Source organism: Myotis daubentonii, chromosome 13 (assembly GCF_963259705.1).
Source record: "Myotis daubentonii chromosome 13, mMyoDau2.1, whole genome shotgun sequence".
NCBI classification, from domain to species: Eukaryota; Metazoa; Chordata; class Mammalia; order Chiroptera; family Vespertilionidae; genus Myotis; species Myotis daubentonii.
The window spans coordinates 63688230-63700749 of NC_081852.1; the positions used below are offsets into that span (position 1 = coordinate 63688230).

The 12520-nt window shown below is 64.8% G+C and overlaps 2 protein-coding genes across 3 annotated transcripts in view; both read right to left on the reverse strand.

Annotated features, from left to right (window-relative positions):
- The window catches only part of DMBT1 (deleted in malignant brain tumors 1), a 256667-nt gene that overhangs the window by 201485 nt on the left and 42662 nt on the right, over window positions 1-12520 (reverse strand). The gene's annotated exons all lie outside the window — the stretch shown is intronic.
- The window catches only part of HTRA1 (HtrA serine peptidase 1), a 33931-nt gene continuing 30448 nt past the window's right edge, over window positions 9038-12520 (reverse strand). The window contains exons 7-9 of one of the 2 annotated variants that reach the window (XM_059661832.1): window positions 12169-12226; window positions 10287-10385; window positions 9038-9650 (exon numbers count right to left, since the gene is read on the reverse strand). In XM_059661832.1, the coding sequence (XP_059517815.1) occupies window positions 9482-9650; window positions 10287-10385; window positions 12169-12226 (326 nt within the window). In that variant the 3' untranslated portion in view covers window positions 9038-9481. The remainder of the gene's footprint in view (window positions 9651-10286; window positions 10386-12168; window positions 12227-12520) is intronic. The other variant, XM_059661833.1, reaches the window with a different exon arrangement.

Consider the following 12520-nt stretch of genomic DNA (forward strand, 5'->3'; position numbering starts at 1 on the left):
TCTGTGCGAGCGGACACCTTGTCCTGCCCGCGCCAGTCCCCCTGAGAGGAGGCGGGAGCCACCATGAGCTGAGGAGGAACGCTGGCCTCCTCCCCCAGAGCCCCCAGCTCCTGCTGCAAACCCTTCGCTGGACGCGCGTGCGCTCCCCCGTTACATTTTACACGCTTGGTCATAACCATGAACGTCTAGTGTCATTCCCGTCGGGCTCCACCCCGCAGGGCTCTGCGCTCTCGGGACGTCAAGCTACATGCCGACCTGATTGTGAGCAGCTCACACCTGCAGCCACAAGCCGGGGGAGGGGGTGCTCCTCGAACCCCACCTCCCGGGAGCCGCCTGCACCTGCTGACCGAGCCGGCTGCCTTTGTAGGAAGTGAGCCTGCGGCCGGTCCCAGCCCCTGGCACATCACCCTGAGTGCGTCTTCACCTGGTGAACCTCTTACGGGATTTCCCGCGCCCCGGCCGTGCCGGGAACCGACCGCCCCGACCGGTCACAGGAGGTTCGTGCTCATGCTCCACTGCCATCAGTCACCCTGACGCTGGCATTTGGGTGAGCACACGCGTGGGTGGCGGGAAACCGGCCCCCCAGTGGCTTTATTGGGGGGTGACTCTGATTCCCAAAAGGCTCCCAGACAAAGTCCACCAGCCGCTCCTGGGGCCACGCCCGCACTATCAGGGGCTCCCCGACCCGCGGAGACGTGCAGAACGGGTGGGATAGTGAATTTCCAGTTAGCGAAGCCGGCCTTCGCTGGAGACGCCATAAACCGCCCGCTGCTGCCCTGATCACTGTTAATAGGGGCAATTATGAGCTACCGTTTACCCAGACCGTTCTGTCCTCCACGGAAATCTGAAAGAAATTCCATCTCGAGAAGCGGTTGGTCCAACCCCGTGTTCTAAGGACCCACACTTCCTGCTCATTCAGCTCATGAAGCCGCTAAGACTGTTCACGTTTTGAGCAACTTCTGTTGCAATAAATAGAAAAGTCGCAGATGTTCTCAAATCTTAGGTCACAGAATCAGGGGGTCTGGGAGGGTTGGGAACCCTGCCAGGCGCTCAGGTAATTCTGAGGCAGGTGGTCGAGGCAGGTCGCTGCCCTGCCTGGGTGCAGGGCCATCCCCTCCCCATGGCGATGCCCTGGGCTGAGCCACACCTGGTGGAGGGACACCTGGGGTTAGGCTAACAGTTCCAGCCCCTCCTCCGGGATCTTTCCAGGGTGAGGGCCAGAGATAAAGGTGCTGTGACCTTGGGAAGGTGCCCCGTTTGCTCAGTTAGGAATTCAAAGGCAGGAGAAGGGGCTGGAAGCCTCGGGGGGAACGTCTGATTAGAGCCTTTCCCAGGCCCCTCCTGTTCCCGAACCCCGCGCCCTGGGCCTCATTGTTGATCTTTCTATCTCTCACTTCCTCTCTGAAATCAATAAAAACATATATTTCTTAAAAAATAAATAAAGAGCCCTAACCGGTTTGGCTCAGTGGGTAGAGCATCGGCCTGCGGACTGAAGGGTCCCAGGTTCGATTCCAGTCAAGGGCATGTACCTGGGTTGCTGGCACGTACCGTCGGCAGTGGCAAACCTTAGCTCCTTCTGTATCAATGTTACTATAGTTAACAAGTTATTGAAAGGAAAAGAGCAAAGCAAGAGTCAGACATTGCTGAGCACATTCAACTGCGAAGCAGAGGCCCGTTTGTTTCACCAGAAGGGCGATGCGCTGGACTCTAGGGAACTGTCAGCCTCACCTGGGAAGATGATCATTGGCTATGGGGGTGAAGCCAGTGCAAGCAGGTGAAATCTTGGGAGGTTAATTGGTTATTTTGAAAAAGTTTCTGGCCGTGGCTGGTTTGGCTCAGCGGATAGAGCGTCAGCCTGCGGACTGAAGGGTCCCAGGTTCGATTCCGGCCAAGGGCATGTACCTTGGTTGCGGGCACATCCCCATGGGGGGTGTGCAGGAGGCAGCTCATCGATGTTTCTACCTCTCTATCCCTCTCCCTTTCTCTCTGTAAAAAATCAATACAAGATATATATTTTTTTAAAAAAGAAATAAAGAAAGTGCCTGGCACATGGGGAGCGTGCATGTGGCTAATGTGCAGCAGACAGACAGACAGACAGACGGACGAGGACTTGGGAACATCAGCGAAGACGGCCACCTCAGTTGCCCTCCGGGTCAGAGGCCACAGCAGGGAGGCCGCCCGCCCGGGAACCGCGTTCTCCTGAGTGACAGGAAGGCGGCCGCCCGCCTTCCCAGGAGGCCCAGCTCCACAGCCGGCGGCAGGTCTCCCGCCAAATCGCCGGGTTATATCCGTCCAGACCGGAGAGGGAAGGGGGCTGCGGTCAAGAGAAAGGAAATGCCCTTGGCCGCCATCAGGAAGCTGTTTCCAAGGCAACCCCGCACCAGGGCGGCAGGCGGGGCCTTGGCTGTGCCCCTGCTGCCCCGGGTCCTCGCCCAGGGCCGGCCCCTCCCGCCTCTGGTTTCCTCCCGGGGGGCTTTCGGCCGGTGGTGAGAACAATGGGTCTGGCCGATGTGGGTGAGGCGGGCGGTGGGCGGCTGGCTCCGGAGCTTGGTGACCGTCCCTCAACGTGCAGCGCCCTCAGCGCCCTGTGGGGCCGACCAGGGGCACCGGGAGCTGCCCTTCCTCTGCGTGCAGGCCCGGCCGCAGGGAGGAGACCACGGAACCAGAAGTCACGGAGGGGCCACCCGCGTGGCTCAGGGGCTGAGCATCAACCTAGGAACCAGGAGGTCACAGTTCCATTCCGGTCAGGGCCCAGGCCCGGGATGTGGGCTCCATCCTCAGTGCGGGACGTGCAGGAGGCAGCCCATCCGTGATTCTCTCTCATCAGTGATGTTTCTCTCTCTCCCTCTCCCTTCCTCTCTGATATAAAAACATTCTTTTAAAAAAAAGCAGAAAGTCCCGGATGGACGCCCTGGGTCCTTGGATGCGACTCAGAGGGGACACGGGAGCTGGGAGGGACTGGAGAGCAGAGGGGCACCTTCCAGGGCTGAGGAACCAGGTGTCAGGGCCTGGGTGCCTCCTCCAGCTGGACCGTCGCCCAGGTCTCCAGGTGTAAATATAAAGCCCCCCACTCCCACGCCACCTCCAGGCCCTCAGCACAGCCCCCCGATTCCGTAACCCCCCCTTCCTCCGCCCACTGGGCGCGCTGGGCTCAGGGGGCCTGGCCGCCTCCGTTGGCTCCTCTGGGCCGAGCACAGCCCTGAAGTCTCCTCCGCGGCTCCCGTCCCCTCCACACCCCGTCCCCCTCCCTCGGCTGCCCTGGGCCTAACACCCCTCCCCTGGGTGCGCCCCAGAAAGGCCAGCTCCTCTCCTCTTGGACTCGGCAGCTCAGCCTCCTCCTCCTCCTCCTCCTCCTCTGAGACCAGGATTCTCCGGAGCTGGGCCCCCCTTTTCATCCCAAAGGCCCCCCAAGTCCAGCCCCAAAGGGCTGTAAACAGACACAAACGGGGCCCCTATAACCTGGAGCCGGAGCTGCCACCCGGAGGGCGCCTGGCCCGTCTCGGACTCACTTCTCAAGGCTCCGGAGGCCCCGGCCCGAGGCGCTCGCTCCGTGTCCCTGAACGCGTGACTCCCGTGGAGCCTGAGAAAGCAGCTGGTGGCGAGGGAGTCGGGGGCTTGGGGGGAGAGGGGGTCCCGGAATTCCCAGCTGGGGGATGAGGGCGCGGCACGCAGGTCCGGGCTCCGCTCAGGGTGGCCTGTGGGGTCAGGAATCGTAGCGAAGGGACCCCAGGCCGTGTGTCCCGTGTTGTTAGCAAACACTCAGCAGGTCCAGCCAGACGGTGGCCCAGCACCCAGGGCACCGCGCCTCCTGATCATCAGGGAATGAGGGGAGGGGATGGAGGAGGGAATGGGGGAAGGAATGGGGGACGGAGGGGGGAGGCATGGCCAGGCCCCTCTCCTGGTGGGGGGTCCTCCTGCCCCTGGTGGAGGAGGAGGAAGCTGCCCCTTGCCCTTTCTCAGCTCTCCCCTGTCTGTCCTCTCACATCCAGGTCCCCTGGCACCTGCTTGGCATTGCCTGAGGTCCGCTCACCCCCTAGTGGCCACGCCTCCCCCTCCTCCTGGCCACAGGGTTCCTGCTGGGAGCTCTGCTCCCCCAGCCCAGCCAGGCCGGGGTGGGGAGGAGGTTAGGAATGACCCGGAGGGGAGGGCTCAGCCCAGCTGCGTGGGGCACAGGTGGGAGGGGAGGGGAGAGGGGCCCCCCTGAGGAAAGAGACCCTGAGCCGGCAGGTGCACCTGGACAGGAGGAGCCTGCAAAGGGTGAAGGCTCGCGTGAGCCCCGGAGGGAGGCGGCGGATCGATGAGGAGAGGCAGCCCCTCGATCCTGTTGGGGCCTGAGGGTTGTGACCAGGACAGGCACTGCCCCGCCCCCCGAGGTGGTCCCTGGAGGGCCGCACAGAGCCCCCAGCCCACCACACAGCGCCCGGGCCTGTGACTCAGAAACAGATTTCCCCCCCACCGGCCCCGGGGGGCTCAGTGGTTGGGTATCAACCTATGAACCAGGAGGTCAGAGTTCAATTCCCGGTCAGGGCACAGGCCTCGGTTGCGGGCTCGATCCCCAGTGTGGGGCCTGCAGGAGGCAGCCAATCAGTGATTCTCTCTCATGGATGTCTCTCTGTCTCTCTCTCCCCACCCTTCCTCTCTGAAATCAATAAAAATGTATTTAAAAAGAACAGATTTCCTTCCATGAGAACGTGCATTTCTGTCCGTTGGAGGGGCGGCTCAGGAAGCAGCGGGCGGCCGCAGGAAGCAGGGCGGAGCCACACGGAGCCTCCAGGGGCGGCTGCCACCCTCCCAGCAGCTGTGCCTGGGTTGCCGTTTTCGTTGGGGGGGACTCTGCACGCGGGGGCCCACGGGCGTCTCTCCCTTGGAAAGTCCTTCTCTAGCTCCCCGCTCCCCGGACACCTGCCCCGGGCCCGCAGGCCGGGCCAGAGCGGCAGGAGGCCATTGAGGGAGCAGCCCCCGGAGTCCTTTCCTGGTCTGACAGGTGCTGCCTGGGGCTCTCCGTGTGTTTCTGAGTCTCCTTTGTTCAGAAGTTTTTGGGGTTTTTTTAATGTTAATAGACTTTCGTTTTGAGTGCAGTTTTAGGTTCACAGCAAATCTGAGCAGAAAGCAGAATTCCCAGACACCCCTGGCTTCTCCACGCAGCCTCCCATCAGCACCCCTGCAGCGCGCACACTCCTCACACGATGCCCCCGACACGTCATCACCACCCAGAGCCAGGGCCCATCAGGGCTCCTCCCTCGTGATGCACTTTCTGTGGCCGAGAAACGCCCGTCATCACGGCCTCATTCCGGACAGCGTCCGCCTTAGAGCCCGCGGTGCTGCCGGCCGGGCTCGGTGCTGGAGCTTCGACCCAGGAGCCAGGAGGTCACGGTCTGCTCCCGGTCAGGGCACAGCCCGGGTTTGAGCTCGGCCCCCAGGGTAGGGCGTGCAGGAGGCAGCCGGTCCAGGGTTCTCTCTCATTGATGTTGGTCCCTCCCTCTCCCTTCCTCTCTGACATCAATAAAGAAATACTTTCAAGAAAAGAATCTGAACGGCTCTTCTTGTGAGGCCACTGCATTGGCAGGGCTCCCCGCCCTCGCTCTCTGTGGTCCTGATACAGCAGCCGCCCGGGGGCAGGAAGGCCGCCCCACCCACCGGATGGGAGCCCCGGGGCCGCGTCCAGTGGGAGCCGGCAGGGACCGCGGGAGCCGGCCCAGCTGGGCCAGACAGGGGCAGAGGGGGCTGGAGGCCCAGCTGCCACAGAACCAGGCCCAGCCGGCCTTCCGGTGTGGCCTCCAGCAGGCGACCCTAGGAACCGGCCTCCGCCTGGCAGGACCCCCTGTGACACACAACAGGGGCCTCAGACACGACCAGCAGCACGTGTTGCTCCCGTTTGGCACTTTGGCACATGGAGGGGTCGCCTCCTGCACACCCCCAACCAGGGCCGGGGTCAGACTGCACCGGAGGGACGTGCCCTTGACCCGAATCAAACCCAGGGCCCTGCAGTCCACAGGCCGACACTCTATCCACTGAGCAACACCAGCCAGGACCAACAACACTTGTTTCAAAGCAGGCATCGCTCTCCGAGCCCGCACCCCACTGTCCTCTCAGATGCCAGCGGCAGAGGGCGAGAAGCCACATGGAGGGGAGACGCCAGGTTGGGGGGAGATGCCAGGTAGGGGGGGGAGACGCCAGGTGGAGGGGAGACGCCAGGTGGAGGGGAGACGCCAGGTGGAGGGGAGACGTCAGGTGCAGGGGAAGACGCCAGGTGGAGGGGGAAGACGCTGTGGGGTTAGGAGGGGGTCCTCAGCTCCAGCCTGCCTGTCAAGCACACCACCCAAATGGCGGAGTGGGGTCCCCCAGCCTGCTCCCCAGGGCCCTGGGCAGTCCTGCCCGCTGACCGCCCTGCAGCCACAGTGGAGCCTACCTGCCCAACCGCACAAGCCTCCTTACGCCGCGTCTGCCTCACCTGTCACACGTCACAGGAGCCTGGAACCTGGGCCGGCCCCTTCGCGCCCCCCCCCGCCCCCGTCCCCCTGGCTCCCCCCACCCCCAACCTCAGGAGGGCTCTGGCCGCAGTGGCACTTGCCCACGTGGGCCCAGCACCCCCAGGCCATCAGAGCGCCACGCCCACGGCTCAGACCTCCTGGGGGTGGTGGCCGTGCCCCACGCAGGAGCCTGTGGCGGGAGCAAGATGCGTGTTTCTGGCCTCGGTTACTTCACGCGTCAGAGGATAAACCCGGCACCCACCTTGGCGGATCTGAACGGAACGGCGTCGGCCACCTGGCGGCTCCCGGCAGATGCAGCCGCTGGACTGTCCTCAGAGCCCAGCACAGGGGCAGGCTCATGGCAACCTCGCGGTGAACCCTCCGACGCCAGCGAGGGGCCATCACTGTGATCCCCGTTCTAACCAGGGGAAGCTGAGGCTCCAGGACCTTCGTGTAACGTCGGTGATGCTGGGTGTTAATTGCTCACCAGGTGCCCCGTATTGACCCCTTCAAACCCCAGCAGCCGCGGGGGGGGGGGGGGGGCAGTGCTGTGATTATCACCTGTTAGAGGTGGGAAAGGGCCCACAGCCAGCAACATGCAGGCAGCAGAGTTGGACTCGAGTCCATCCTGCTCCTAAGCCATGCTCCTAAAGGAGGAGGAGGGGGAGGGGGTATGGGGGGAGGGGGAGGGGGAGGAGGGGGAGGGGCAGGGGGAGGGGGATATGGTGGGAGGGGGAGAAGGTACACATGTCCCGGGAGGTCCCGTGAAAGCCGCGAGGATGAGTGTGGGTGCACCATCCCCGTGCAGCCCCCACAAGGCCCAGGGCCCCGCAGGTCAGCGCAGCCACGTAACCAAACGCATCAGGCGCCCACCAGGTGCGGAGCTGCCGCGCCTGAGGCTTGGACGTCACCGCACTCGCAGGCACATCTCTGGCCCAAGATCCCTGGACGCCGGATGTTGCCGAGTGTTTACAGGGACCCAGGCCAGTCGCCCGCGGACCGACTCCTTCCAGACCAACCATCTGCCGCCTCGGGAGCCATGACAGGCCGAGAAAGACAGGCTCGGCCGGCTGACTGCGCCCCCCCTCGTGCATCCTCCCCCCCATCCTCCCAGCCGGGACCACCCGGGGAGCAGCCACGGGTAAAACAGCTGTGGGTGCAGCCTGGCGCCACAGGCCACTCTGAGTCACCCCCTTTCACGGAAGGAGGGAAGGCCAACCCCACACCAGGAGGACTTCCGGCTCCTTCCGGCTCTCCAGTCAGCTGAGCGCAGCGCAAGGACGAGCCGCCCAGCTGCCTCGGGTCAGCACTGACGAGGCCGCTGCCTAATCGTCCTCCCACCTTTCGGTTGGGCCTGGGCCCCTGAACCTCTCAGCCCGAGCCCCTCTGACCCTGACTCTCCGGGAGCCGGTTCCCTCTGCTCTGGGTGGACCTGGCCCCCTGGTGTGGCGGCCGCGGGGGCTCGAGCCTGGGCTTGCTTCCAAGCTCAAATGTTCTCTGGTTTTGTTTTTTAATATATTTTATTGATTCCAGAGTGGAAGGGAGAGAGGAAGGGAGAGAGAAACATCAATGATGAGAGAGAATCATGGATCGGCTGCCTCCTGCATGCCCCCTACTGGAGATGGAGCCCACAACCCGGGCCTGAGCCCTGACCACGCCCTGAACCCTGACCCCCTGCCTCGCAGGCCGATGCTCAGCCCCTAAGCCACGCCGGTGGGTCAAGCTCAAGCTTTGCAACAGGCTTCCTGGGCCCAGCTTCCCGAGCTCCTGCAGCCTCCCCTGGAGACAGAGGTGCCTGGAGCTGCCGAGGCTGGGTCCCCTCAAGGGCACTTTGGGGGGAGCCCTGCTCTGCACCCCCAGGCTGACGGTCTGCTTTCTAGTCCAGAGCCCAGGACAACTAGAATCGGCGTCACCCTGTGCGTCCTGGGACATGGGCAGGGCCGTTCGGGGTCGAGTCCTGTCTCCTAAGTGTCTCCCTTTCAAAGGGGCACCTGGCCGGGCCCTGGCCTGTGCCCTCAACAGTCGCGGTTCAGTTCTGGGTCAAGGGCACAAACCTGGGCACGTGTAGGAGGCAACCAGTGGATGTCTCTCTCACATCGATGATTCTCCCTCCCTCCCTCTCCTTTCCACTGTCTGAAAAGCAATGGAAAAAATATCCTCGGGTGAGGATTAACCAAAAAAAAAAAGGAAAGAGAGCTGGCTTCCTGACTGAGCTCGGAGTGAGGGCCGGGGGGCCCGCACCGCATCCGCCCGCGCTGAGCCCCGCCTGGCGCAGAGCAGGCCTCGGAACCCTCCACTGACCGGTGGCTGGCGTGGGAGGCCGAGGGGCTCTTTTTGCTTGAAAAGACCCGATGCGAGCGCAGCCGTCCTCACGTCTGATCCCGCGGGCCAGGGCGGCGGAGGCAGCGGTTCGTGCCCAGCGAGCCCGCGGGGACTGGAACACCCCGCTACGATTCCGGGCGACCCTGTGTGGACGGTGCGGTTTCAGGAGGAGCCCCCGGCAGGACCATCACCTCCCGACACCCCGCCGGCGGCCGGGAGGGAAGGAAGAGACGCACGCCAGGGCGCAGAGCATGAAGAAGAACTTTAATAGCTGCGTCGGTCACTCGCCTGGTCCCGCGGTCCTGAAGCCACGGCCACCCGCCCGCGGTCCCGCCGCGCCTCCTCCGGGTGCTGACATGGAGGACAGCACGCACGTGCGGCTCCCGGGCCGCCCTCTCATCCACGCGGACCATCGACGGCCTTCCTGGCACCAGGACGCTGAGCAGGTAGAGAGGCGACCCCGGTGACGCTCGAAGCAGGCACGGCCCAAGCGGCAAGAGGAAGGGCGCGGCGTGCACGCGGGCGGGAGGCGGGTCCCACGCGGGCATCGGCGTGGCCTGCGAACACCCAGGAGGCGTGGGCCGCCCGCGTCCCGGCCGAGCCAGCAGCAGGGTGGCCCCGGCCCGGCCCGGCACCGCGTCGGGCGCGGAGGGTCTGTGAGGAGCACGCGCCGCTCCCGCTCCCGCCGGCTACGGGTCGATCTCCTCGGGGACCACGGTGAGCATGACGTCCTCGTTGCCCCTGCGGACGACCATGTTGAGGGTGCTCTCCTTGCGGATGACGTCGCTGACGTCGCTGGCGGAGGCCACGGGCTGCCCGTTGATGCTGATGATGACGTCCTGCTCCTTGAGGCCGCCGCTGCAACACGGGGGACAGCGTGAGGGTCCCACACTCCCGCCGCCCAGCACAGCCCCAGCTCTCCGTCCGCCCAGACGCCGCCACAGCCCCCCTTCCCTCTCGCAGGCCCGGCCGCGTCCCAGCCATCCTCCCGCGGACGCGGACGTTCGAATTGCACCTTTTCATGCATCTTTTCAGCTACTGGTCTCCTTACAAATGTTTCCCGACATTTAAAAACGCAAAACCGATTGTCAGCCTACGGGTGGCACAGACGCAGGCGGCCCACCAGGCCCCGGGCAGTGCGCTGGCCCGTCCGCACCTCCCTCTGGGCCCGGGCGGTGAGGTGACACCCGCCTGCTGCCGGCTGAGCGGTTTCCTCGGCGGGACCCCTGCCCGGGGCCTCGGGACCCCCCGCCTGCCCGGGAGGCTCCTATGAGTGGACAGCCCTCTCCACCGGACGCCGGCGTGAGGCCAGGGGTCCTGGCGGCAGGACGCTCCCTTTCGCGGCGGAGTCCTGAGCTGCTCCAGGTCGGACGGCCTGACCGGCAGGACAGACCAGGGACGGCCCCCATCCTGTCGGGGACCCTCGCAGTCGCCTGAGCTGACAGGGCCCCAGAACCGCAGGAAGTCAGGGAAAGGGAGAACGCTCGGACTCACGCTTCCGCTGGCGTGTCAGGAATGACTTCGATGATGTACGCCCCCGAGAGCACGTCCGGGAAGTCTCGGTGGTGGTCCCTCAGCTCCTTGGCCTTGCTGCTGGGGGGGGGGGGGGCGGGGGAGAGGGACCTCATAAGCGAGCGACACCGCTCCCCTCCCCGCAGCCCCCCAAAACCTCCGCCCCAGACTCCTCCTCCGTCCCCGATTCTAACATAAAACCCCGGGAGTTCTGGCTCTGCTCCCAGCCGCCCGTCTACAAGACGCAAAGGTTTACTGGGTAACAAACAGCAAGAGAGGTTTCATCAGTCCGTCCATCGTAGTTACTTTATTTATTTATTTTCTTATTATTGATGTCAGAGAGGGAGGGAGAGGGAGAGACAGAGAGAGAAACATCAATGATGAGAGAGACTCATGGACCGGCCGCCTCCTGCACGCCCCCTTCTGGGGATCAAGCCCACCACCCGGGCCTGTGCCCCCGACCGGAATCAAACCGTGACCTCCTGGTGCCTAGGTCGACGCTCACCACTGAGCCACCTGGCCGGGCTCCACTGATTTGAGTCATGAATTGGCAGCAGCTGCCTCTGGAGGAGTCGGTATGATAAGCGGTCGGCTGGCTGGGAGCCTCGCCCTGCCACTTGCTCTCTGTGTGATCTGGGCCTCACTTTGCTCCAATGCGAAATAGGGACGATGCCTTGCCCCTCGGACACGGTGGTCGGGAGGCAGGTGGGGTCCTCTGGCTGCGGCACGAGGCCGTGCCTGGCACAGCGTGGGCAGGAGACAGGCAGCGGCTGGCGTCACCGCGGCCAGATCAGTGCCGCCCACGTCCCAGCCTCGACACCCACTGAGTCACTCGGCCCTCACCCCTCGCCCGGTGCCTGCGGCTGCCTCACCCCGACAGCAGGAAACCGAGGCCAGCTCGTCCCAAAGCCACACGCCGGCGGGAAGCAGCAGAGCCCCGCCAGAACCCCGCAGGCGGCCGGCTCACTCCTGCTCCCCGCGGGCGAGGCCGGACGGGTGCACCATTCGCCAGTTCCAGCAGGAACACATTGGCGCTCATAAGCGTTGACCCAGCGTCAGCCACACCCCTGGTCACAGGGACGCACGCGATGACGTCAGACCTTGTCACCGAGGGAGGCAAACCCCAGCCTGGCGGCCACGTGCCCCGACCTCCCCTGGCTCCGGGAAAACACGCCTCGGGCGAGGGCTGCCCGCATTCCAGAGCCACAGCCAGGGGCAGCTGGCGGCAGGGCGCTGGGCGGAGGGCACCTGGGCCCTCCCGGAATGGAATGTGGGTGGCGGCCCGGCCTGTGGGAGTGACCGGCGCCCGCCATCCAGGCTGCCTGCAAAACAAGGCAGAACTTTCCAGAAGGAAGGACCCGCTCAGACACAGAAACAAACTGAAAGGTGAAAGGAGGGGTCACCGGCCGGCGCGGCTCGGTGGCTGAGCATCGACCTAGGAACCAGGAGGTCAGGGTGCGATTCCCGGTCAGGGCACAGGCCCGGGTTGCGGGCTCCATCCCCAGTGGGGGGCGTGCTGGAGGGAGCCGGTCCGTGATTCTCTCTCATCACTGATGTCTCTCTCTCCCTCTCCCTTCCTCTCTGACATCAATAAAAACATTTTTAAAACATAAAAATAAGAGGGGCCCAGGAGAACGGCCCCTCCTCTCTCCTCAGGCGACACACGTCCCACCAGAGGTGGGGCCTCCTCGGCAGCGTGAGACCCTCCTGCGGGGCCGGGGGCGCCGGCGAGCACGTCTGAGGCTCCGTCCTTACAAGCAAGACCCACACCTCCCGGGACCCACACCTCCCGGGACACGCACCTCCCGGGGCCCACACCTCCCGGGGCCCACACCTCCCGGGACCCACACCTCCCGGGACCCACCTGGACGTGAGCGAGAGCATCCGGATGCCAATGTACTTCTTTTTGGTGACGGCTTTGCCTGGGGACAGCGGGGGCAGTGGGGGGCAGCGGGGGCAGCGGGGGGCAGCGGGGGACAGTGGGGGACAGCGGGGGCAGCGGGGGACAGCGGGGCAGTGGGGGGCAGCGGGGGCAGCGGGGAGCAGCGCGTCAGCCAGGCGACGGCTCGATCAGCCCTCCCCGCCCCCGTCTGCCGGACTCGCTTAGGGGACGTTTCAGCCTCGGGGTCTCCCCGCTGCCCCTCCCCTCACCCCCTAGCCCGGCTCCTGCCTCATTTTCCGGGAAGCCCTGTTGCCATAGGAATCACATGGTTGGT